The sequence below is a fragment of the Tenrec ecaudatus genome, chromosome 4 (genome assembly GCF_050624435.1).
Source record: "Tenrec ecaudatus isolate mTenEca1 chromosome 4, mTenEca1.hap1, whole genome shotgun sequence".
Classification (NCBI taxonomy): domain Eukaryota; kingdom Metazoa; phylum Chordata; class Mammalia; order Afrosoricida; family Tenrecidae; genus Tenrec; species Tenrec ecaudatus.
Window position 1 is genome coordinate 72,847,380 of NC_134533.1, and position 27,444 is coordinate 72,874,823.

At 45.2% G+C, this 27,444-nt stretch overlaps 1 protein-coding gene and 1 long non-coding RNA gene across 6 annotated transcripts in view; one reads left to right on the top strand and one right to left on the bottom strand.

Moving 5' to 3' along the window:
- Positions 1 to 932: 932 nt before the first annotated feature.
- On the bottom strand, positions 933 to 7,632 carry LOC142444924 (uncharacterized). The gene is made up of 3 exons (XR_012783940.1): positions 7,442 to 7,632; positions 6,702 to 6,972; positions 933 to 1,568 (listed from the first exon to the last, which is right to left on the bottom strand). It is a non-coding gene; the product is annotated as an uncharacterized LOC142444924 (long non-coding RNA).
- A 403-nt stretch (positions 7,633 to 8,035) lies between these two features.
- UVRAG (UV radiation resistance associated) overlaps positions 8,036 to 27,444 on the top strand; it is a 276,222-nt gene continuing 256,813 nt past the window's right edge. For 2 of the 5 annotated variants that reach the window (XM_075546292.1, XM_075546294.1), the window contains exon 1: positions 8,037 to 8,352. In XM_075546292.1, the coding sequence (XP_075402407.1) occupies positions 8,236 to 8,352 (117 nt within the window). In that variant the 5' untranslated portion in view covers positions 8,037 to 8,235. Of the gene's footprint in view, positions 8,353 to 27,444 lie in introns of all 5 variants that reach the window. The other 3 variants (XM_075546297.1, XM_075546296.1, XM_075546293.1) reach the window with 2 other exon arrangements.

Sequence of the window (27,444 nt, forward strand, 5' to 3'; positions counted from 1 at the left end):
GCAGCCTGGGGCAGGATGCCCACCCGTCTCTTTGACTCTTCTCTTGTTCTGGTGTGCTTTGCAGGTCAGATGGTGGGGGTACACACCCACTGCCCATGCCTGGGGCCCAAGCTGTATCTCAGTCCTCTCTGGGATTTCCTGTGAATACCGGAAACTTCCCTTTTCCTCAGACGTCACTTGGATTTACAAAAGTGCTTCTGCTGCGTGAATTCTTTCAGCACTGCGAAGCAAGTATAAATCACTCCAGAAACTGAACAGAACTATTCATGTGGATCCCCCTCTCCTCCCTCCCCCCTCCACCATCACCTGCCTGTTGATACTACTGAAATCTCTAATCAGGATCAAATAAGATCAAATCTCTATTTGTGATGAAGCAACCTAACAGCATTATACGCACGTGTGTGTACCTACAAGGAGCCTGGTTGTTGGTGCTTGCAAAGATTTACAGTGCTGGAAACAAGCCCGAGGGAGCAGGTGGACTCTGAGAAGGTGCTCGACATCAGAATCAACTCAATGGCAGTGAAGTTTTTGAGTGACACCAAGATTGATGCCAATTTTTGCCTCCATCTTCACATCACCTTCTCTTACATCTGGAGTCAAAACTTTGGCCCCTCGCAATAAGGGCCCTTGTAATGGCATTTAGGATCTCATTTCCCCATTTTATGACCTTTAATTTAATTTTATCTGCAAAGACCCTTTTTCAAGTAAGGCAACATTCACAGACTTCAGGGGTTAGGGTTTGATGTCTTTGAGTGCCAAGATTCCATCTACTACTGACATCTTCATAATACTGTCTTCTAATCCATAAACATAGTGGTTTTCTCACATACTTACATCTTTGATTCTCCCAACACTACTTTGTAGTTTCCAACATTGTGTTAGTCTGGGTAGACTAGGGAAACAAATCCAGAGAGACACTCATGTGTATAAGAAAGAGCTTTATATATAAGCGCAATTAAATACTAAGAAAACATTCCAGTCAAGATCAAGTCCATAAGTCCAATATTAGCCCATATGTCGGATACCAATCAATAAAGTCCTGTTCATGAAACACATACAATGATGCTGAAGGCAGGAAGATCACAGGCCAGTGAGTGGGAAGTTTTGTGGATCCAGTGGCATTGTGAGCATCTCAGCGCTGGCAGGGGTCCCCACATGGCTCCTCCAGCTCCCAGGACTCTGGCTGCATCAGCGTAACTCCATTAGGCTCGTCGTTGTCAGTAATATCTCACAGGGAATGAGAGAGTGTCCTGCCTCCAGTGAGCTATGTATCTCCTTGGCCCCTCTAAATGAGGTCTTCAAGCTACAACCTGATTGACAGGTAAACTCCACCCCTTCACTCAAGTCTTAAATTGACAACACATTATGCAACTACCACAAACATATGACTTCATTTTTGTTTTCCTAACATTTTTATCACAATTGTTTTTGGTAGCTGCCATAGAACAGGCCCCCGACTCATGTCACCACCATGCACATCAGATGTCAATGCTGCCCAGTCCTGTGCCATCCCCATGAAAGGCCGCAGGCCAGATCTTTCTGCGTTCATTATTTGAGATTTAGAAACCCTGTGGATGAACCGTGAAAAGCCTGTTTCAAAAGTAAGATCACTAAGAAGATAACTGACTGCAAGTTTATATTATAAACTTAGCATACGTAGTGCTTCAACCATTTATCATCCAATGATTATTATTCCCCCCTCCCACCCAATGCTTATACTTTGATTTCAGTACCCTGGTGCTATACAAATATATTTGCTGTACAATTTTATATCACCAGACAGGTGCAGCCTGAGATTTACAAAAGGCTTTTCCTTGGCCTCATATGCATGCAAAAGCTGGAGAATGAAAAAGGCAGGCAGAGAATGATTGGTGTATTCAAATTGTGCTGCTGGCGAAGAAGACTGGATATACCCTGGGCTGCCTAAAGAGTGAACAAATCAGTGTTGGAAGAAATACAACCAGAATGCTCCTTAGAAGCGAGGATGGTGAGGCTTTGACTTGCTGTTTATTTTATACATGACCGCAGGAGAGCCCAATGGCTACAAAAGGACATCATGCTGGACTAAAGTCCAGCAGGGGGTCAGTGGAAAACGAGGGAAATCCTTACTGAGAGGGATTGACATGGCAGCTGAAACAATGGAGTCAAACACATCAAGAGCCAGGACAATGCAGGGCTGGCAGCATTTCCTTGTTATACACAAAACCTCCATGAGTCACAACCAACTGCACCGCAACAGACTACAGTGTGGAGCAAGAGCTTCATGTCCATAGTGGCACACTGACCACCACTGTCCCTGAGGAAGAGCAGCCTTTGTCTTCGTTAGAAACTTTATGCCACCTGGAGAAATGTTATGTCATGATTTCTTCCATTTCCTTTAGCTACTCTACACTCAAGAGCAGGTTTCAGCAGCATCTCTTCTGACATCCACTTTGATCTTATATATATTCCATGTTTGAAATGAACTTGTATTATCACTAAAGAACCAAAGTCCACTCCAGTTTTACTTGTCCTTTCTGTGGGATTGTGCCCATTGATAGAGGCATGGAGGCCCCGTGCCACCCAATTGACCTACCCAAGCGTTTTTGCTCATTCATGCAGTGGCTTTATTCATTCACTCAGTCATTTATTCAGTGATGCTCTGAGAACCTGGCCTCTGTCAGTCCCTGATGGGGATACTGGCAATTCTGAGAGAAATCAAAATAGGGGTTTGCAGCAGAGGTGGGGAGACAGACATATAAATGGCTCAGAGTATTACCAGGCAGACAGACACCTTTTCTAAAGAGAGGCCAGGCAGCCACTGTGGGAATCCAGAGGAGCTAGCCATTAGTTAGGTCTTTTGTGGAAGTGACCTTGAAGAGTTGGAGAAGCAGCAGAAGAAAAGCTGCCCATGGGGCTGCCTTTCAGGTCTGTTGGGTGTGTACAGGCTTTGGAGGAAGTGCTTTAAAAACATTAAAAGAAAATCTCCCATGTCTTCTGGAATATTCTTCCGTTTCCAGCCCTCCTTCAAAACTGCCTCCCCATGGCTGCCTGAGTGATGTTTTTAAGTGATATCCTGTTGCCCAAGCCCAACTTCTTCAGCCTAGGGAGTCAGCTTCTTTTCAATCAGGTCCCATCTTCAGCTTTCAGTTCTTTCCCTGTTCCTTATCTGTGGGAAGCAGATGACAGGAAGAGAGTGTATTCAGATGAATCCTTTATTCTCATATATTAAGAAGGCTGGCAGGCTGGGTTTCTGGGGTAGAGGGAGGCCTTCACCTCTGTGAATTGGAGGTGTGTCTCAATCACATTCTCCTAATATTAGAAGCTTTTATAGGAGCTGACACATGCTATTCTCTCTAGGCTCTGAGGACAGCCCCTCCCCCTTAACTGCCCAGGGCACTGGTGTTGTTACTTCTCTGTGGGGGGAGGTCAGATGCTCACAGGCATCCTCCCTGAGGGCGATCAGTTGCCAGACTGCAGTAGGGCCCACGCCCTGCAGTCATCTAGTTCCAGTAGGTAGGATTTACACCCTACTGATAATGTTTCCTCTGGAGATCTAGAGAATAGGTCAAAGTTAAGCCGCCATCCTAAACCTAGGATCCGCCCATCTTGTCACATGTATATCCCCAATCCCTCCTCTTCCTATTGTGTATATGTCCCTAGACCACCCCCTCTCATGACTATTACTTATAGCACAGCCCCTTCCTGTGACGTATATCCTCACCTGTAATTAGGGGGCTTGCATGTCCCCAGATAATATAAAAATCCTGGACTACCATTTAACTCTCCCTCCACGTGGACCATCAGGCGGGGCTGAGGGGAGCATGCTACTATGAATCGTGTATGACTCCATTTACTTCAATACTTCACTTCTATCTCTCATGCTCTCTATAACCTTACTGTGATCTTTACTTATTTTCGCTGTACAATTGCGCCTACCGGACCCATAATGAAGTGTTAGGGGCTGGCTTCCCCTGACACTTCTCCAATATACTCAGGGACCTTTAGGGTTAGGGTACAGCCCACTTTGTTATGTATGTGGCTACCTGTAATTAGGAGAACTTGCATGTCCCCTGAATGTATATGAGGCTTGGTTGGAAATATATTCTCTCTCTCTGCATGGACCTGACTCCTGAAGTCATGGCGGTCCCAGAGATGAGCACTTGCATACCTTATCTTGTCTGATGTGTCTTTAATTTTATCCCTGAATTACACAACTGCCCCTTGGACCCATTCGATGGTAGGGTTTGTACCCCACACTCATCCACATAACTTTTTGGGGTGATGATGTTAAATGTGTCAATGGTCCACACGCCTGTCATTCTAGATGCCTGTGTTATTATCAAATCTGTTCTAGGAATTCAGGTGTAATATACTCAAGGCTGCCTGTATTTTGGCTCTTGTGGGCTTGTTTCAATTTTCTTCCATTTCAACCTGAATGTCCATAGTTATTGGTGGTCTGTTACAGTCAGCACCTGGCCTAACGTATCAGCAGATGTCATAAATTTGATTCATTGTCTGTCTACAGGTCTATGTGTACCACTGTTGTTTTTGTTGTTGAAAAATGGTATTTGCAATTTTGGTCCTACAAAATTCTATGATGGGATCTCCAGCTTCTAACACCAAAGTACTATTTATTAGGTATTATCCTATGCCCAAGGAACTGTGCTAAGCACTTTACATGCCTTTTCTCCATTATTTTGCCAACAGCAAGCTACTTCAGTTTTCCCTCAGGTTCCTGGGGCTGGGGGCTCTTCTCTTCCAGTTTGTGGCACATGAGTGGCGAATTTTGAGATAGGTTGTTTATCTGAATTTTCAGCTTGCTGCAACATTGAACCACAGTAAAGGCTTGTAAGAAGAATGAATCCTGCTATCTGATGGTATGCTCTTTTGCCCCTTCCAGCCAGATGAACCCTGGTTGATCCTTCAATCCTCAATTTTTTTTCATTTCTTCTTTTTTAAAAAAACTATTTTATTAGGGGCTCATACAACTCTTTTCATAATCCGTACATACATCATTTGTGTCCAGCACATTCGAACATATGTTGCCATCATCATTCTCAAAACACCACTTTCTACTTGAGCCCTTGGTATCGCTCATTTCCCCTCTCTCCCCGCTTTCCTCTCCCCCGAACCCTTGATAATTTATAATTATTATTTTTTCATATCTTACACCATCCGACGTCTTCCTCACCCAGTTCTCTGCTGTCTGTCCTCCAGGGAGGAGGTTACATGTAGACCTTGTCATCTGTTCCCCCTTTCTCCCTCCACCTTCCTGATATGGCCACTCTCACCATTGTTCCTGAGGGGCTCATCTGTCCTGGATTCCTCATATTTCAAGTTCCTATCCGTGCCAGTGTACATCTCCTGGTCTAGCCGGTTATGCAAGGTAGAATTGGGATCATGATAGTGGGGGGGGGGAGCATTCAAGAACTAGAGGAAAATTGTTATGTTTCATCGTTGCTACACAACATCTGACTGGTTCATCTCTTCCCCACAGCCCTTCTGCAAGGGGATGTCCAATTTCCCCCAGATGGGTCCTGGGTCCCCACTCTGCACTCCCCCTCATTCACAATGCTATGATTTTTGTTCTTAGATGCCCTCAATCAGTTCTAACTCAGGAAACCCTATATCCCACAGAAGGAAGCTCTGAAACACTGCTTGGTTCTGAGTTATGGCTATCTTCACAATCATTGCTGTATCTGAGCCCATTCAAGTATCACCACCCTTGCTTCTAAGGAATAGTCTGGTTGTCCTTCTGAAATAATTTTGTTTTTAATTCTGGAAGTCCATGGTATAGTCAATATTCCTTGCCAACACAATTAAAATCCATCAGTTCCTTTTTGGCTGGTACTATCACCTTCCTAATGATCTTTTCTGGCTCCCAGAGCTCTGCATTTCCTTTGGCACCAGTACAGAATACCTGGGTCATTACCTTGTTTACTTACTGATCCCCCATACAGGGAATGGAGGGATGGATCTGGACCTGGTTCCTCATGTTCCTAGCACGGTCCTAGAATGATCTTCACCTAGGAGATCTTTGTTATTAGCTAGTATTCAGAACTACTCCAAGAGAAGAAGATTCTGTATTCTCTAAGTTCATATTCTTAGCTTGTAGGGGCTGAATTATGGCCCCTCCCTCCATATATGTCTATGTCCTAAGTTCCACAACCCGTGAATATGACCATGCTTGGGCAAATGGTCTTTGCAGAGGTGACTGTCCTGACATGTGATCACTCTTGATAGGCCCTAAATCCAAGGGCAAGTTTTCTCATAAGAGATAGAAGAGTAGCAGCAAAAGGTAAAAGGCAGCATAGGACCCTGAATCCCGCTCCAAGATCATCACTAAGTTGGGGCCCATTGCTGTAGCTAATGTGGCGATCCAGCTCCTTGAGGGTCCTCTTTGTTTCTACTGATCCTTTACCAACGACAGTGCTCTTTTCTAGCAATCAATCTTTCCTGGGACATGTCCAAGGAACGTGTTAATTCTTTTGGTACTCTGTGGTAGATTCAGGTCTTCATTAATACAGCAGTTTGAATATGGATTCTCCTGTCTTCCTTCAGGACTTTTTCACTATCCAATTTTTGCATGCATATGAGGCTACTGAAAATACTATGGCTTAGGCCAGGTACATCTTAGTCATCAAAGTGAAATCATAAATATAGTTGGTTTTTGGTTTTTTCCAAAATGGCTTAAAGTTAATACATGATAGCATGCTTACCTGTTAACAATGAGTATTTCAGAGTACAAACATGATATACCAAGTATCATACTGGACACTATACACATGCTGACTTCATCCCTAGAACAATTTTATGACTATTTTACAGATGCCAAAACCATAGCTGAGGGAGGGGATCTGACTGGCCTGGGGACACCTAACTAGGAGGTTGCAGTCAAGTTTCCAAAAGTGCTTGTTGATTCTTGTGTCTGACTCTGAAGTGCCTTGTTTTTGTTGGGCTACATCGGCTCAGGTGGTTGGAAAATCCAGTCTAGGAGGGAAAAGAAGGCAGATCGGTAACCCGCAGAATGACCCAGTATCATTTACTATAGAAGCAGTAAGTAGAGAAGGTATCATGATAATCCAAGAAGTCTGCATGGAAGAGGTAGCTTCTGAGCTAGGCCTTCATTTCAACAAAACATCTCATGATTATGTTCTGTTTTCGAAATCAGGAGGTCGTGTTTGCTAGAGGGATGAGAGAGAGGGAGAGCGCGAGCTTACTCTAAACGACGCAACGCCAAGTACAGGGATCATGTGGCCTTAGACTAAGGATTTCTGACTCAAGGTGTCAGAGAGGATGGGAGAAGCCTTTTGGGGGAAAGGACCCCCATCTCGTTCCACCCCTAGTTGAGATCTAATGAGCAAGCATTTGCCAGAGGAGTAACAAAAGCCTCCAAGGGATCACATAAACATCCCTACAGGGGTGAAACGGTAGCCGGGCGCACCTCAGCTTACCGTACCGGTCAGGGGAGCGCAGGAAGGAGGCGTGGAGGTAAGAGGGGCTTCTCCATGTGTTCTGCGTGGGCCCTCTCTGCTCAACCGTCAAGCGTCCCTTTACAAACCCGGCGTGGTCGGGAACACAGCAGAACAACTCGTTCCAGCGCCATTCAGGTCTCCGCCCTTCAACGGAGGCCTGTTTCCGTGGCAACTAGGTTAGGGCGGAAGTGGCTCAGAAGACCGACTCTCACGCATCAGGTGACTCGCCTGTCTCCTGCACGTGACACCGGAGTCCCAGCTCGTTAGCGACCAAGTCAGACCCCGCCCTCTTCCCTTTATTGACAATTGACAGCAATCTAGAGCAATGGTGTTTACAGTTCTACCGGCAGGTCCCGCCCCCTGACAAGGAAAGAACCAATTCGACGGGGAAGAGGAGAAGCCACGCCCAGGTTTCACCCCGGTTTGACAGACGCAATATAGGCCAGCCTCAGGTCCCTCCGCCCCCAGCCCAATACAGCCGGCGATGGGCAGCCCCGCTGCCCAATAGCATGCACCGTGCTTGTCGTTGGGCCCCGCCCCCGGACGAAGTCAACCAATGAGCACGCCAGGTCTCGCCGGGGCGGTGGGGGTTGCACTGCGGTAATATGGCTCTTCCTTAGCCAGCGGCGGCGGCGGTGGCGGCCGGTGGTGGGGTAGAGCGGTCCTGGCTTTCGGGCGGCGGGTTCCTAGCTGCAGAGGCTCGGCGGGTCGTGGTTAGGTGGTGGCGGCGGATGCCGGAGGAGCGCGGGCTCGGCCGCTTGGCGGCCCCTGAGTCGAGATGAGCGGCTCGGCGTCTGTCGGGGGCCCGGTGCTCCCGCTGCCTCCGGGCCCGGCCACTGCGCTGCCTCCCGGCTCTGCCGCGCGGGCTCTTCATGTGGAGCTGCCGTCCCAGCAGGTAAGCCCGCGGGCTCTCGGCTCTCGGGAGGGACCGGATCAGGAGACCCTGTTGGCACCGGTCTGATCCCGTGCAGCCGGGAGACCCCGAGAAGTGACCGGGGAGACCGCGGGGGCACTGGGGAAGCCTGACAGGAGATCCTGGAATGGGAGGGCGCTTCAGAAATGGGCCAGCGTCCGGAGAGCCCGACTAGGAAAAATCCCGTTACGGGCGGTGGGCTGGGTGCAGCGAACAGGAAGAGACTCTGAAACTCCCTGGGGCCCTGGCCAGAGTCCGCCGCGCTCCCTAGAGGGCTGGGGATTCCCTGGCGCAGACCCTCCCCCTGAGCGCTCCTGGGCTGGCACCCGGGGAAGCCCTCCCGCCCGTCCCCCGGGAGATCGGGAAAAGCTCTTCCTTTCTCCACCGTCAGCCCTTCCTCCCCGCCCGTCGGGAGAAACCAGTTGGCCCTCTTTGCTCCAGCCCAGTGGTGAGACTTTAGGGTTTCTAGCACTTACTTTTACTCTCCCCCCCCCTTTTTTTTTTTAACGAAATACTGCCCTCAGCCTGTCACGAGGAATACATTTGGGAGTGTCGAATTTTTTTCCTTTTAATTCCCAGAGCCCCCACCCCCACCCCCGCCACTAAGGAAGGTATCTTTACAATGTGGGAGATTCTGCTACTTCACGCCCTCAAATGAAAAGCCCCCACCCCTTACCCCATCCACCGGATCTTTTAGCGAAGGACCCTAAGGGGCCACATTGCAGGAAGTTAATAAAGAAGAACGCGGAGTTTGGGGATCCGACAAAGCTCTCTCTGTCGCTCCTGCTTAGCACTTGCCTCCTCCTATCCCTTGCCCTCTCTCTATCCCCACGAATCGACTTTGCAGGAATATTAGCTTTTAGCGATTTCAACAAAGCACGTGCTCCCTCTTCCTTTTTCCAAGTAGAGGACCTAGGAAAAACTTCCTGCACGCTCCCTGATTTATGCTGTGCTCAACAGCACGGTTATTTTCATGACCCCCGTGGTGTAGTTGAAGAAACCTTGGCTTCCATGGAGAACGACAGGCCTCTGCAGAGCCTGACCCCGCCTGATGGAACTGGCGTCCAGAATCCAGCGGTCTTACTCTCCAGCCCATGCCGGGCTCGTGTGGGTGGTGTGCTTGAGACTTGCACAACCTTGTCTGTCCCGACCACAGCCCCGCAACACCTGTCTTCCTCCTTACAATCCTGACCTGTTGGTGCTTAGGAAAGAATTCCAAAGAAGGGAGAAGAGATTGGAGGTGGGGGAGAAATGGGTTGGATTTTATACAGGAGTGTGTGTGTAAGTAAAGACCAAAGTCTTGCCTTCTAAGGAACATTCTGGCTGTACTTCTTCCAAAAAAGATCTCTTTGACCTTTGGCCTTTGGCAGTCCATGGTTCTTTCAATATTCTTCGCTTGCATCATAATTCAAATGCATCAGTTCTTTGATCTGCCTTGTTCAGGGTCCAGCTTGCAAATGTATGCCTGCTGAGCAGGATGGGGGATAGTGGGCAGAGGATGGGCAGTCTGTAATAGCAGATGCCCTGGCTTTGTAGTGCTGGTGGAAGAACCGTTGTGGACAATATTAGGGTTTTGAGGGTGTCTTGGGCTTTAGATTGTGTTGTGTGGTGCTGAGAGGAGGGCAGAAGTCTGGCTGGGAATACTCGCCTCTGGAATGGGCATTCATGTGAGTTGTCCTATGTGTGGGAGGCGGCTTGGGAGGCGGGATCCTAGGAGAGGTACTTTTTTAAGCATTCTGGAAAAGTCTTGAGTTGAGGGCCAAGGATTTTAAGTTCAGTTTTTAGTTTTTTAAAGGAAAATATGGAATTTGGAAAGGGAAAGTATTATTTCACAGAGCCTGTTCTCTGAAAACAATTTACACTGTATTACTGGGGGAAATAACTGTCCATGGAATAAATTTACTGCATTTGTTAATGTTTGTCAAATTTTTGGAATGCTGCCAAGGGATATATAGTAGCTTAAGTGTCAGGCTGAATGCTGTATCCGTGCTGGGTGTGGTATTTACGGATTTTTAGAGGTCATCCTTGGATTCTTGGATGGGAGCCCATATAACAAAACACTTTTACTTTTGCGGTTGACAATCATTGTAACTTCCTGGGTCAAAATGCTTAGTTTTTTTGTCCTTTGAAAATGTAACTGAGCAAACCGAACATTTTTGTGTGTATGTAGGACAGTACACGTGGATTATTAGTAGACAGCTTGATGAATTGGCACAAAGAGGACATATTTATGTAATGGCTGTCAGATTAAGAAAAAATTATCACAGTCCCAGACGCCCCCTCTAGGTCCCCTGTCAGCCCTACCCATCCTTTCTAAGGTAACTGCATTTCTCACATAAGAGAGTGAGTTTTGTCTGTGCTTAAAATCTATACACAGGCAATCATGTAAGGTGCATTCTTCCACATCTGCTTTCTTTCTCTCCTCACTCTGAGACTCATGGCGTGTGTGTGTAAACTTTTATTCTTTTATCAATCCATTGCCCTTTTTTTGCTTACAGCTTTTGTAAAGTTGCACGGGGTTAGTTAAATTGGAAAACCAATGAACTTTCTTTTTAGTAGCACTTCGAAAATAAAGAGTGTCATTTAATAGAGCTTCATGTTTGTTGGCAAGCTGTCAGTATTTTAAAACACATCAAACCTGGGACAAAGTTGATCATATTCTAGAGCATAGACTCACTGGGCCTTCAGCCTCCTAAGGAGGGTTTCCTCACCCTCGCCATGGGCATTTTGGACGCACTGAGTGTTGTAAGATGGCTCGGGGAATCTTTTCCCTTTATCTACTACACACCAGCAGCGCCCATATCCCCTCCAGTCCTGAACAGTCAGAACAGTCTCTAGATATTGCTGAAATGTCCCTTAGGGGCAAACTTGCTACTGGTTTAGACATCCTGTTCTGAGTTGCATTGTCATTTACAGATAAATAGGATTCCTGCTACCACCTAACTCATTTATTCCAAAATCCTCATGAAGTCCTGTTGATTCTAAAGATGGTTGATTTAACATACAGACTGTTCATTCCAAAATTATCGGAGTTTCCTCAGTTAGCCTCAGAAGAAAAGACTCTGCATTTTGCGTTTGCTCATATGCACCACACTCGCTGGTGTTCAAAGAAAACCCATAAGCCTATGTATGAGATCTAACCAGTTTTGTTTTTTTTAACACAACTCTTGTGTATATATATATAAAAGAAGAGTTTAGTTAAGACTACATAATTGCTGAACCTTATGTGTATGAAAACCTGCACTGGGTTTTCAAGACTGTGACTTCTTAGAAACATTGCACACCTGTCTCCTGGATGCCTCAGAGTGGGTGTGAACTGACCACCGTCTGGGTGGTAGTTGAGTATCTAACAGTTGACCCCATTCAGGAACTCCTAGCCTGCTTTCATCATTCCCTTTAAAAAAATTAAAGTTTACACTTTATTTTTAATTTATTGAAGCAAGTATATATACCTGCACCACATTTTGTGCAATAATGCTCCATTAAGACCCCTATACATGGGTTCCCTTATACCCTGTTCTCAATTTCCCCTATTTGAGCATTCCATTAATATGAGACCAAAAACCCATTGCCACTGAGCTGATTCTTCCTCGTAGTGGCCCTGCCGGACAGAGGAGACTGTTCCCATGGGTTTCCAGTGTAGCAGACTGCCACATCTTTCTTCCATGGAGCACTCAGCTGGGGGATTTGAACTACCCTCCTTTGGGTAACCAACTGCCTAATCACTGCACCAACAGGACTCCTAGAATGAGAAATTAGAATTAATCAACTAATATTGATAGCATGTACTAAAAACTCAGGCCCAAATCACTGTCCTCTAGTTAATTCCAACTCATAGCAACCATATAGGACAGGGTAGAACTGTCCCTGTAACTTTTTAAATCAATAAATCATTTTATTGGGGGCTCTTACAGCTCTTATAACAATATATATCAATTGTATCAAACACATTTGTACATATGTTGCCATCCCATTTTTCCTGCTTGAGCCCTTGAACTCTTTCCCCTCCCCCCTGTGGACCCTGGTAAATTACTATTATTTTCATCTCTTACACTGTCCGCTTTGCCCATGTTTCTGCTGTTGTCCCCCTGGGTGGGGAGTGGGGGTTATACATCGATCATTGTTGTTGGTTCCCTGTTTCTCTCCCTCCTCCTCCCCCTTCTCCACCCGACCCTCATGGCATCACTACTTGTCCCTGTAACTCTTGAGAGTCGAAGCCTCATTTTTTTTTTTCATGTGGAGAGGCTGGTAGTTTCTAGCTCCTGATCTTAAGGTTTGCAGCCCAACTCGTAATCCAGTTTATTTGGCTTTCTTTCCTTTTACCTAATGCTCCTTTTCGGTTCCTCGATCCTACCCCAGATGCCACATTGTATGTAGTTGTTGCACTGCCTGGGCTCCCGTGGCTGTGACAGCTTCTCATGCTTCCTTTGTATTTGCTGACCTGGACCCCTTTGAGTACCGCTTTAGCATTTTGCAGAATGCCCATCGATTGCATTTGTCTGATGGTTTTACTCCTGCTTAGAATGGGGCTGTGGGTTAATGGAAAGCCACAAAGGTAAAATGTCATTTTCATCACATCTGATCAAGTGTACTTAGAACTCTTCTTAGCATGATTCATCTCTGTTGAAGTTAATGCTTGCTGAGTTTAGATGGTCAAGTTTCTCCACTGCTGTTCTTGCCCCTCACCTTTCCCATACTGCCCTCCTTGGCAGGAAGTCACCTGTGCAGCCCACACTAAAGTGATGGGGATTTATGCTCCCCTCCTTTGAGAGTGAAATATTGCTGTCAGTTGTGCGGGGTTTTCCAGCATGGGAGATTTATATTCACACCACTTCCTCATGCAGGCGGGGCATGGAAGGCCTAACTAGCTCTCTCAGAGTCGCAAAGGGGTCAACACAGGGACTGCCTAGGCACTGGGACCCCCGCTGCTGTAAGGGTTAGTGCTTCGAAGTGTTCAGGACCGCCATGCTTTGTACTTTACACGTTTCCTATGGCACCTGCACCCAGCCCTGCACGGAAGATCTAGTAGAAGGTGCTTTTTAATGTAATCTTTATTTTTTTAGTTTTATCTGTCTAGGGGCCTTTCCTTTTAAGAACATATGACTTAGAAATGAGACTGAAACGGGGAAAAAAAGAAGCGACTGAAGTGTAGTTAATGCGATATAGAAATGGAGCTGTGGGAGAAGTACTGGGTTGTGAACTCCTAAGCGCTCCTCGGGAGAAAGGTGAGGCTGTCTGCTTCTGGGGATATTTGCGATATTGGAAACCCCGTCGCTGTGAGTTGGGATTGACTCAATGGCAGTGCTTTAGTTTTCTGGGGTTTCTGATAATAAACCTATATATCCACGGGAATACTTATATGTAGATCTATGCATATAATGTGCAACCTTTAATATTTATGTTTGCTTAAATGCATTATTTATGTAATCAAATCTAGGCATCTCGTCATTGTTTATGAAACACTAGTTTCGCTGATGAGAGCACTGAATGCAGAGAGAACACTGTATTTTACGGGAGCGTACGGCGGCCATGCCTTGCAGAACGAGGCCATGTGCATACATTTATTCTCGCGGTAAACATTCAGTGAGCCCATTCTTTGTGACTCAAAGAAAAGTGTAATATGTAGTTAGTTGTGTCTCTATAAAAGAAAATGATGGCTATTCATGAGCTGCTTCCGCTGTTGTAAACACAACTATACGAGGACGCTTCAGAAACTTGAAAGAGGCATCGGCATCCTAAAATCATTATTTTATGTGACAAAATGTCGTCAGCAGTGTAAGCATTTGTTTTGTTCTGTTTGGGTGGGTGGTGTTTGTTTCTCGTCAGCCCCTCCCACCCCCACACCACCTCTGTGAAAAGTTTTCCTTTGAAAGAAAAAGACATGTTCTAATTTAGCGTTTACTTTAAAATAGTGGTAGAATGGTCCCCATTCTTCACTTCAGAGGCAGAAAATTCAGAAGTGAAACTGACTGGAAATAGAGCAGGAGCAGAATTGAAACCAACATGGATGGCCCGAAGTACGTGGACAGTGAAAGAAAGCAGTCAGATCGTCAGAGTTTCCAACTGTGTGTTTTACCTGTCAGATAGAGCACTACCAGGGAGAACAAAGAAGTATGTACCATTTTTTTTAATGCACTACAACGTTGGGAGCTGCCAGCTGCAGGTGCGTGAGGACGCGAGAGATGGAACCATCGTAGCTTTTGGATTCTGCCTTCAGTTTCCTCACATCAGTCAGGCTCCAGAAGGCTTTGCCGGCAACATCTTTGACCTCTTTGTATTTTAACAGCTGCATTTTCAGACCCTGGGGGAGAGGAGCCCATGGAAAATGGAGAGCTTGACTTTGGAGACTTGGGAAACCACATTCCATCCACTACCTTTTTGGGTCCAGGTCACATCACTGTGTTTCCTCTCTTCTTTTAAGGTGGAAACCACAGACTTTACAGCTGCAGGCCCTCTGCCTAGTCGGTTAGTGAAGTCTCAGTGCAGCATGTCTCTGTTGTGGGCCTCGTGGTCCAGCTCATGACAGGGGCCTGAGCGGAAGCTGAGGCTCTCGTGAGCAGTTCCAGGTGCCAGACTGGCTGTGTTGAGATCGTGTTCCTCAGATTTATCTCGCTACTATTAGATGTTATCCCTGTAGCTTTTGGGGATCTTAGACTAGCATTAAAATCAGGAAAGGAGGGTTTTCAAATTTCTTTTTTTACAGACTGAATGCTCAGACTACCCCTTCCAGGAACTGTTCTCCCCATCCCTTTCTGATGCGAATTTGAGTGACACTGTGGACTGTCCCTCTGGAGTTTACAGACTCAGCCTTCCTCTTTTGTTCCTGGGCACTTACCATGCCTGTGGTTTTTATGAGTATTATATTTAAGAACTGCTGGTTTCCTATCTCTTTAAGCTTCTGAAACAGTATCCATCTGGTGATTATGGGTGTTTTGATGGCAGGAATTTTATTCTGTGTAATATTTGACACCAATTATCATAGACTCTTCAGCAGTGATGTTATTACGCCGTTTCCTTGCTTTTCACAAAAGCATTGTCAAGCATGTTTATTTGTTCAGTCGGAGGCAGTTCATACTGAAGTTGGCCATTAGATCCTTGGAACCACGTATCAGTCTATTTTTTAACTTTTACTAGGACAGTCTAAAAACCATGATAGGGGAAAATGTTAACTGAAAAAGGGAAACCGTATGCAAAAGTGATATAAAAGTAAAGGTAGAAATCAGACTTTCATGATCCTGGTTTTCCCAGGAAAAAACTTGATCTTCAACATGGCCTCATGATGTGTGACTAAGGATTGAACACCGAATGAGTAATTTCTCCGTGTGAAGGTGTCCACGTTTGCCTGTGTTAAATTTAAGTTCAGAAGCAGAAGAAATAGACTGAGTCGGGCCACTCATTTATTCAAGGGAGTTTTATAAAGTACCTTGTTCTCTGAACTGCGCTAGGCACAGAATGTGAAGTTCCTGCCATGTTTCCTCTCTCCTGTTTCTGCCCCTGGGAGGATATGAATTATTTCCTTCTGCAGTTCCAGCCATGCTTTCCATGAGAGCAAATCTAGAAAAACTAAGCTCTTTTTCCTTCTTCAAGATGAAAGCAACTTTATTTAGGATTAAGAAAACGTTTAGGACTAAGGAAAAAGTTACACTCTTCAACTTTGTCTATCTTTATGAGCATTGGTACAATTTTCATGCATGAAAATGTTAATCTAGGGTTGTTTTTTTTTTAAAGAAATAGCAATATGAAGAAGGTTTTCTGATAATAGATGATAAAGCAAGGCAGCCAGTACATTGTGGGGCACGCATTATAGATGTAGGGTATCTTACAGGTCTGTGCTAATTACGAGGGAGCTCTAGTGGTGTAGTGGTTATGAATTTGGCTGCTAACCGCAAGGTCAGCAGTTCGAAATCACCAGTCACTTGATTGGAGACCATGGAGAATGTCTGTTCCTGTAAGCGTTACTGTTATTCCTGTAATGTAAAATGTTATTCTTGAAAAGTGTCCGAAATCCACAGGGGCATTTCTACCCTGACCTATAGGATTGTTATGAGTTGGAATCAACTTGCTGGCAGTGAGTTAATGCTTATTATGAGGGTCCCTGGTGGTGCAGTCGGGTGTTAGGTTGCTAATCACACCAGGTTGGTGCTTGAAACCCATCAGCTGCTCTATAGGAGAACGAAGGACTATCTGTCCCGTAAAGGTTTGCAGCTTGGAAAGAAAAGAAAATGATTAGGGCAAAGAATGTACAGATGTGCTTTATACAATTGATGTATGTATATGTATGGACTGTGATAAGAGTTGTATGAGCCCCTAATAAAACGTTTAAAAAAAAAAAGATTTGCAGCTTGGAAACCCTCGGTAGGGTAGCAGTGAGTTGAATAGACTTGGTGGCAGGAGGATTTTAGGTGGGTGGCGCTGTTCGGTAAGCGCTGCCTCGCTAACCACAGGTTGGCCATTCAAACCCACCAGCTTGCTCCATGGGAGAAAGATGAGTCTGTCTGCTCAATAAAGACTTACAGTATCAGAAACCCTATATATAGGGTTGCTGAGTCAGAATCGACTCAATGAAAATGGTGTGGTTTTTTAAAAATCATTTTATTGGGGCTCATACAACTCTTATTACAATCCATACATCAATTGTATAAAGCACATTTATACATTCGTTACCCTCATAATTCTCAAAACATTTGCTCTCCAGGATGATGGTTTTTTAAAAAAAACTTACTCTGCCACTCTGGCTTTTTTTTTTAAAGTACAATTGCACATTCATTGCCCTCATCATTCTCAAAACATTTGTTCTCCACTTAAGCCCCTGGCATCAACTCCTCATTTTTGCCCCTCCCTTCCCGCTTCCCCCCTCCCTCATAAACTCTTGATAATTTATAAATTATTTTGTCATATCTTGCCCTGTCTGACTTCTCCCTTTACCCACTTTTCTGTTGTCCGTCCCCCAGGGAGGAGGTTATATGTAGATCCTTGTAATCGGTTCCCCCTTTCCAACCCCCACTCCCTCCACCCTCCCATTATCGCCATTCGAAGCACTGGTCCTGAAGGGATGGATCATCTGCCCAGGAGTCCCTGTGTTTCCAGTTCCTTTCTGTACCAGTGTACATCCTGTGGTCTAGCCAGATTTGTAAGGTAGAATTGGGACCTTGATAGTTGCGGGGGAGGAAGCATTTAGGAACTGGAGGAAAGTTGTATGTTTTGCGTCGCAGCATCACACCCTGACTGACTCATCTCCTCGCCAAGACCCTTCTGTCAGCGGATCTCCAGTGGCCTACAAATGGGCTTTGGGTTTGCACTCCACGCTCCCCCTCTCATTCACAATGATATGATTTTTTGTTTTGATGATGCCCGACACCTGATCCCTTTGAAACCTTGTGATCGCACAGGCTGGTGTGCTTCTTCCATGTGGGCTTTATTGCTTCTGAGCTAGATGGCAGTTTGTTTACCTTCAAGTCTTTAAGACCCCAGACACTATATGTTTTGATAGCCGGGCACCATCAGCTTTCTTCGCCATATTTGGTTATGCACCCATTTGTCTTCAGCGGTCGTATCAGGCAGGTGAGCACACAGTGATATGGTTTTTTGTTCTTTGATGCCTGATAACTAATCCCTTCAGCACCTCGTGATCACGCAGGCTGGTGTGCTTCTTCAATCAGGGCTTGTTGCTTCTGAACTACATGGTCGCTTGTTAACCTTCAAGCCTTTAGGTGCTATATCTTTTGATAGCCGGGCACCATCAGCTTTCTTCACCACATTTTCTTATTCACCCACTTTGTCTTCATCAATTGTGTCGGGAAGGTAAGCATCATGGAATGCCAGTTTAATTGAACAAAGTATTTTTGCATTGAGGGAGTACTTGAGAGGAGGCCCAATGTCCATCTGCTACCTTAATACTACATCTATAAATAAATGCACATAGATCTATTTCCCCATCCTCATATATAAATATATTTACCTATGTACATGCCTTTATTTAGACCTCTATAAATGCCCTTTGCCTCCTAGCTCTTTCCACTTTCCTCTTGTCCCACTATCATGCTCAGCCTTCATTTGGGTTTCAGTAATTCCTCTTGGTTACATTACCCTTGATTACTCCCTACCAGGCCTCCTACACCCTCCTCACCACCGATTTCTATTTGGATCACTTGTTGTTCCCTTGTCCCTGGGTTTGTTAAACACCACTACCTTTCCCCCCACCTCCCCCTCTCCCATGGCCCCTGGAACTCTCAGCCCTGTTGTTTCCTCCTCCAGATTGTTCATCCATCCCATTTTATTTAGACAAACCTGCGGAGATACTAATATGCACACAAACTAGACAGAGCAAAACCAAGCAACAATATACAACAAAACAACAACAAACCAATGACAAAAAGCAAAACACAAGAAAGAAAAGTTTATAGTTAGTTCAAGGACTGTTTGTTGGACTTTAGGGGTGTTTTCCAGTCTAGTATGTTGGGGTACCAAGTCCTGGCCCTAAAGTCCACCTTTGGCATTCCCTGGGGACCTCGCCACTCTGTTCCCTTGTTGTTCTGTTGTACCTCCTTCGTGTTTTGCTTCGGTGTGGCAGGATCAGATTGGGCAGAGTTCCCACACTGTGTCTCAGGTGTTGTCCCCTGTAGGTCTATGGGTCAGTGAGGGATGTTGTGTCTCATAGTGGAGCTGGCCATGTGGTCCTCTCTGTGAACTGGCTGCTCTAATTGGGATCATCATCCTCAAGGCCTGGTGGGCCAGGATGTGCTCTACTCTCTCCTCTTCCCCCTTCATCTGCTCCCGTGTGCTCCGATCAGACATACCCCTTTCCCGGAGCTGCAGATTCAGTGCCATCCTTTGAAATAAATTCTTCTGGGAGGAGGGGCAATGGTGTGGTTTTAAAAAAAATGCTCATTACAGGATAAGATTATTCGGGTTTGTTTTCATGATTTAACTTTAATGGAATTTATTCTTCGTTGAAGTGCTTAATATTAATATCAATCTCAAAATAAAGAGCAGCTTTCCAGGTGTTACCAAATGAGTGGTTGACTGTTGATGATTCATCATTTTTTTTCATCAAAAGATATCAGTTTAAAAAAAGATATCAGTTTGATGGTTAGATGAAAAATGATGTAGAATTGCAGCACGTCTTCGATGCCTATGAGCTGCATTTTTAATATCACACCAAGTCAGCTATTTTAAACTGGCGAGGGACCAGTAACTGACGGACTTTCTCGACTACCACCTTTTTTGTGTGACTGCTTAGCGTTCACTTTTGTGTCCAAGCATTTATTTATTCAACACCCCGAGATTATGAGTGCTGCCAGTGGTAGCCTAAGTACTGGAGATAAAACTGAAATCAAGATAAAGCCCCTGACCTCATGGACCGGCCTTTTTAGTTGGTGAGGTAGACCAGGGCCAGATAGTAAATATTCAAGGTTTTGTAGGCTTCTATTGCAACCACTGAGCTCTGCTTTTGTTAGGACAGGGGCTCTCCACCTTCCTCAGGCTGCCACCCTTTCACACAGCTCCTCGTGTTGCGCTGACCCCAACCATCACATTATTTTCATTGCTACTTCATCACTGTCATTTTGCTACTGTTATGAATATGAATCAGGCAACCCTGTGAAAGGGTCGTTTGACCCTCAAAGGGGTCACAACCCATAGGCTGAGAGCCACTGTCTTAGGAAAAAGCAGCCCCAGGTGATATGTAAATGAACAAGTCTGGCTGTCAGCCAATAAAATTTTATTATGGACACTGACATTTGAATTTCATACAATTCTCACATGCACGAAATATTGTTTCTTTTTTTTACCAACTATTTAAATATAGAAAGCCATTTTTAGCTCACAGAAAACAAATTCACTTGTAGAACTGCCCCTGTGGGTTTCCTAGACTAAAACTCTTTAAATAGTGGGACTATCTTTGGCCCATAGGCTGCCGCTTGCTGACCCCTGATAGGCTGTTAACAAGAAACAAATAAATAATACTAGTTCAAGTGGCGGTGTATGCTGTGAGAGAAAGGTCAATATTTGTTGACTAGGTATTGTCCAAGGAGTTCTAGCGCCTGCGCTTGGTTCATGGGTGGTGTTTGGTGGCTGAGAGGGCGTGAGGAAGTTGGGAAACCCAGAAGCCAGTTTTCTCTATTTCTGCAGGCCAGCTCAGCATTTTGTCTGCATTGCTGGAGTGGGGATGAGCCTCGGGGTTAGGATTGGGTCTTCTTAGGAAGCATTTCCCACCTTTCTTAGCTTATGGAACTCTTTTTCCTTTGAGCGAGTCAGGGGACTGGCTTTTCTTAGTTAGGGAAGAGGCTTCTGCGAAGTGTGTGGCCTTGCCTCTGACAACCTGGCCGCCAGGCTGTTGTTGTGGTCAGGGCTGTCCAGTCAGCCGTGCACAGCAGAAGGCAGCACCGCCTTACCACCAGCCTCACAGTCCCTATGTGGGAGCTCACTGTTGCCTCCTTGCCACTGACCCTCGATCACCCAGGATTTTCCTCGGAGCTTTCCTATTCCCTAATTTTGGGAATTAATCTAACCAGTTTAGTGACAAGGGTTTTGCACCGCCAGCAGATGAGAAGCAGCAGCTAGAAGGAGGCAGAAAGGGCCTGCCACTGGCAGCCACGCTGTCCGGGTGACAGCCCAAGGAAAACAACACGGAGACATTTTCTGTTTTTTAGAGGTAGTATTTTTTATTTGAACTAAACTTGCATTGAATGCAAAAGGAAGACAATTCTAAGAAAACATAAAGGATCAATGAATCCTAGCCCATTTTTTCTTATTCATATCCTTTGTGTGTGTGTGTATAAGAAAGAGATTTATATACAAGAGCAATTGAACATTGAGAAAACATCCCAGCCCAGTCCAGAGCAAGTCCATAAGTCCGATATTAGCCCACATGTCCGATACCAATCCATAAAGTCTTCTTAAGACTCATGAAACACATGCAATGACGCCAAATGTAGAAGATCACAGGCCAGGGGGTAGAAAGTCATTGGATCCAGTGGCACTGGAAACATCTCAGTGTTGGCAGGGGTCTCTGGATGGCTTCTCTATCACCCAGGGCTGCATCAGAGTGGGTCCACGTCTTTTATTTATTCATTTATTCATTTATTTATATATATATTTATCTATCTATCTATCTATTTATTTATTTATTTATTTTAACAATTTATTGGGGCTGATACAATTCTTTTCACAGTTCATACATATACATACATCAATTGTATAAAGCACATCTGTACATTCTTTGCCCTAATCATTTTTTTCTCTTTTCTTCTTTTACATTTTATTAGGGACTCAAACAACTCTTACCACAATCCATACATATACATACATCAATTGTATAAAGCACATCCATACATTCCCTGCCCCAATCATTCTCAAGGCATTTGCTCTCCACTTAAGCCCCTTGCATCAGGTCCTCTTCCCCCCCCCCATGTCTTTTTTTTTAATTACTTATTCTTTTTAATTGTTTTATTAGGGGCTCATACAACTCTTATCACAATCCATACATACATCAATTGTGTAAAGCACATTTGTACATTTGCTCTCCACTTTAGCCCCTGGCATCAGCTCCTCATTTTTCAAAGCAGCTGGAGCTTCTTGCAAAGGGACAAACTAGCTTCTTAACTCAATAGTTGTTGATAGCATCGTCATGTGACATAGCTCAGACAATACTTGCTCACTGTTACACCTTTGGATGAAAAAAAATAGTTTCATTGGCATATAATGCACAACTCATACAATTTGAATAGTTTAGTCATATTAAGAAGTTGTGCAGTCTTTACCACAATCAATTTCAGAACATTTTCTTTTTCTTATCCTCGTTGTTATCTCCCCATCTCCCACCGCCCATTCTTCTAGGTAATTATTAATCCCATTGCCATCTCTAGATAGTTTATATTGCTTTGGCTTTTTAAGAAAAGATTGAATTTTCACCGTCCTCTTTAATAATTATGTAGCAAAATACATGGTCCATTTAGAAAATTTCTATTATAAATAACAATGAAATAAATGAAAACTTAGAAATAAACTTCTTCAAGTGGTCTTAAAATGTTACATCTACATCAAACTGGTATTAAAGTGCTTCCATCATCCAGGTGGCACAGTGCACTGGGGTAGACGTCTTTCTTTAACTTCTGCTGTCCAAGAGTATCAGACTGCCTTTGAATAGCTTTAGCCTCTTCAAAGCAAATACTTACTGCTTTCCCATGGTGTGAGAGAACGACTTGTAGGGCTGGTTCTAGTGGCTCAGATAACTTAGGGAACAACACTGTGTTTTGGCCTTCAGGAGGATTGGGTTCCCTGGGCCTCAGGGTATGTTTTTACCTCTTTATGTCTGCATTTTCTCAGCTGTCCAGTGCTTTACTAAATTCTATCTGAGAGCCTTTATTCAACACCTTTTTTCCTACTGTGTGTTCCATGGTGGTTAAGATATAGATGGTAGACCCTGCCTGCTTAGATCCTGCTTCCTAGCTGCTGCAATGGACGTACACTCCCTGTGCCTCCGAAAGAGGGAGACCTGGTGGTGTAGCATTATGAGGTGGGTTGCTAACCACAAAGTCAGCAGTTTGAAACTACTAGCTACCCCGTCGGTGAAGGAGGAGGCTTTCTAGTTCCTTGAAGAGTGGCAGTTTTAGAAACTCTCAAAGACAGTTTCACTCAGTCTTAGAGACTCACTGTGAGTCATTCCGACGTGATGGCTGTGAATTTGGGGTTGGTTTTTTTTGATGCCTCAGGGAGACTCTGGTAAAACAGATAAACTAACAGTTCCTACCCTGTAGGGTTGTTGAGAGGATTAGATGAGTCATAAGTTGCCTGAAAAAGTGCTTGGAACATAGTAAATGCACAATATAGGTTCACTGTTGTTTCTACTACTATGACTATTCCTTTTATGACCGCTGCTGTTTGCCAGGCCTTGAGGAATCCACAAGCTAATGGTTAAGGCAAATGTATCAGCAAACCATTTTAGCGTAATGTCAGCGATGGCTTAGATGAAATGCTGAGATGGGAATGAGAGGAAAAGGCATCCAGCATGGAGGGACCAGCTTGAGCTAAAAGGGCAGGTGTGCAAGGGAGCAGCAGGCTGTGGAGTGAGACTGTGGAGCGGTTGGTGGGAATAATGAGTCAAAGAGGCAGAATATGGGGTTAAGCCCTAATGGGAGGGCCTTGTTTGGCCGAGGATTTACATACTGTGTTATACAAAGGGAGAGGGCAAGTGTGTGTGTGTGTCTTTTGACTTTTTTGTTTGGAAATCATTTCAGATGCATGGGAAAACTACAAACATAGCACTAGTGCAAGAACACGTGTGTATTCTTAACCTGGATTTGACATTTTTTTCCTTTTTATAATTTGTGCACACTCTTCCTGTGTGTAGAAAGATGCAGATACCTATATTTGTGTGAATCACGTGAAGTTAATTCTATGTCTTGTTAGCCTCTGCCCCAAATATGTCAGAATATATCATCTACTTTATAAGGGTTGTGTTTTCATAGCCATCCTCTAGCTATCGATTGAAGTATAAATAAGACATAAAGCTTTAATCTGTGGTTCATATTCTGATTTTTTTCAGTTGATCCCATAATGTCTTGTTGAGATTTTTCCCCCTTCCAGGTAAAGAGCCATCAAGGCCAGACATTACATTTTAGTTGTCCTGTCTTTTCTCTGGTGTAGAGCATTTCCACAGTTCTTCGTTGTATTTTATTTTTGTGCCATGCAACATCTAATACAGACTCACATTTTTTAGAAGTTGTTGAAGGCGTACAACAGAACCCATGGCAGCTCGGCCGCTTCTCTGGGTGCGATTTCGTGCCATTGAGGACACTTTGCAAGCGGAGCAGCCATTTCCTCCTCCTTCTTGTCACTGCGCCTAGCTTCCTCCTTCCCGGCCTCCTGTCTGATCTCCCCAGCTGGCGCTGGCAATTTCATGCCATGTAGATAGCTCTTCAACAGAGCATAACGCTCAGGACAGAATTCTTCACTAGCTCAGGTAACCTACTGCTTGGGGTAAAGAGGACTTCAGAGGGCACTTGGGAGAAAGACAGGGCTTTCCACTCCCGAGAAGAGTGACAGTCTTGGAAGCTCATAGGGGCAGTCTTAGAGTCCACCCTCCCCTCCAGGGTCGCTGTAAGTTGGCATCGACAGTGGCAGTGAGTGAGTTCAGAGGGTGCTTGATGTAAGGTTCAGAGTTTCAAAGTTCTCTCGGGGCAGTAGTTTGGGGAGGCTCATCCAGCCTCAGTGACTCCAGAAAGCAGATTGCGGGAGGATTTGAAATTCCATTTTGCATCTCTGCCTTTCTTCATTTCGTGTTTGTCAGATATTTTCCCTCATGGTTCAGCTCAGTCCGTGCATTCTCAACTGGAATCTTGCATGAGTCATGATGTGTACCCCACAGGTATCACATCTGGAGGCACCCGATGTGCATTGTCTCTTGCAGGGATGCTCATTGTGACCCCCCCGGGCTATACATCTACCCTTCTCCCCCCACTCCCCACACCCGGACCTAGCAGCCATTGTTCCGTACCCGAGCCTGTTTGACTCGGCGGTTTGCAAGATGAAGACTTCTCAACTTGTAACATCCCTCCAAACTTGACCCTCTCCTGTGAGCGAGAGCCAGAAGACATTCTTGAGAGGAGATTGATGGGCAGGAGAGTGATTAAAGGGCTTCGGAGGAAGTTTCCAAGTAATGGAAGGTGGAGGTCTGAACTGGGAGGTATGATATCTGTGTATTCATTCACTTTTTCAGTCACTCCACATTCAGTGACTAGCTCTGTGCCGCAAGATCGCCACTAAGTATAAAGATGTATCACTTTGCTTCTCAAGGAGCTCAAAGTGAGACAGAAGGACACACAAGGGTGATAAAATTTTAACTATTTATTATAGAGCCGTGTATAAGTTATAATTTTAAATGTTACCTATACTTAAATGCACTGAATTGCGTGGCACAGGGAAAGACCTAATTACTCATTGGTTTACCCAGCAATCATTTATCAAACACCTACTCTGTGCCAAGTTTGTGCTGAGTCCCGTAGCTACAAAGAGGAGGGTTCCTCTGTTCAAACCCGATTGTGAGAGCATGGCTAATCGGAGGATCAGCACAAAGGGGGTTCGCTGAGGTGGGCGTTAAAGCTGTCCCAGCACATCCAGCTGTAACACAACGCCGCGCCAGTTTGCCGTCTCTCACATCAACTAATCTCCCTCCCTCAGCACTGCCCTCCCATCTTTGGGTTCCACAGTTCACTGTCATGTCTCACAAAACGCACAAACCGTCAGGGAAGTGGCTCATGCAGATGTAGGGCTGGCAGGTTCAAATCCATGTTGCTGGTGACTTGCTCTGTCTCTGTTCAGTTATCCCTTGCTGGGGCTGAGTGCCTGTAAAATTTTTCCTTTATTATTTGCTTTGAAGATAGTTAAGTCTCTTGGGGCAGGCATGGAAATGAGGTAGGGGCCAGAGCTTTTATAGTGGTTAAGTGTGGACTGCTAACTGCAAGGTCTGAAGTTTGAAGCCACCAGTCAACTCCTCAGGACAAAGACGGGCCTTTCTTTTGCTATAAAGAGTGACAGTCTGGGAAACTGATAGGGGCTAGTTCCACCCAGTCCTATAGAGTGAGTCCCTGTGAGTTGACATCGACTTGACGGCAGTGAGCCTGGTTGGGGTTTCTATGTTTGAAGGTAGATGTTCAGAGTCTTGAGACAGCCGTTTGGTTGTAGCACCTGCACATGATGGGCCCTCAAGAAGTGGGGACATGCTCCGCTCTGCTGTGGAGCGGTGTGCGGGGAGGATTAGGCAGGAGATCATGGCTGGTGGGAGCTGCCCGGCAGAGAAGACAGTGCTGTTGGAAAGGCGGTTTTAGGGCAGGGTCTCGGCCTTCCTCACATTGCGACATTTTCATGTGGTGCCAACCCACCCCCCCAATCACATTATTTTCATGGCTACTTCATCACTGTCATTTTGCTACTGTTATGAATTGGCGACCCCCGTTCACCCCCCCCCAAAGGGGTCGCGATTCACAGGTTGAGAATCGCTGATTTAGGGCCTTTGGATTTGTTTAGTAAAGTTCATTGTAATGGGAAGACTCGGTTAAGGTCACCTAGGTTCTGGGACAAAGAGAAGGAGATAATGGGAAAGCTGTAGGAAGCCAGGAAACTAAAGCTCTAGGTCCGAGTTACCAAGTTATAGTTAGCTAGTCTCGATAAGTATTATACATAGATTTTTGCTTGATTTCAGTGTGGTGGCTTTTAATGGCTTTGACTAACTTGTACTTTCTTAAAGAATTCTATGGCTATTTGCTATTGGGATGTGAGCTCTTGTCTGGAGAAGAGGGAGTTGATACAAACAAAAGGAAAGAAACTATCTTTTCATAGTGTGAACAGGAGCCGACTGAAAGGCAACAAGTGACTGGTGTAGAAGAGAAGAAATGCATGCCAGAGACACTGAAGAGAGCGCAGTCTGAGTGGCAGATTAGAAAGGGGTGCGGCGTAGGGCAGCGGAAAGGCAAGGGTGCCTCAGGGCTTGGAACAAGGTGCCGGCAAAGCAAACGCATGATACTTGTGGGTGTACATGTGCAAACCAGGAGAGCCGGTCTGGGTCACACTTGATCCTGGTACTTACTAACAGTGTGAGTATGGGCAAGTCCCCTTACTTAGGGTCTCACTTTTATTATCTGGAAATGATGTGGGAATTCCCTGAGAAGCTTGTTAAACGACAGATTCTGCTTGTGTGGGTCTGTAGTGTACCCTGATGGCATACTGGTTAGGTCAGCAGTTTGAAACCACCAGCTGCACAAGGGAGAAGCATGGAGCTTCCTGCTCCTGGTAAAGAGTCACAGTCTTGGGAAACTCGCTGGGGCAGTTCTACCCTGCGCTGTGAGGTCACTATGAGTCAGCAATTACGTGATGGCAGTGAGTATGGAGACCCAAGGAGTCCAGATGGCTTTGTGGGCAAGGCATTGGAGTTACAGACCACAAGAACTTTGGTTCAAACTCACCAGCTGCTCAGAGAGAGAAAGATGAGCCTGTCTGCACCCCTAAGGATTTGTAGCCTTGGAAATGCTAGGTAGGGTCGCTGTGAGTTGGAATAACTCCAGGGCGCGGTGGTACTGA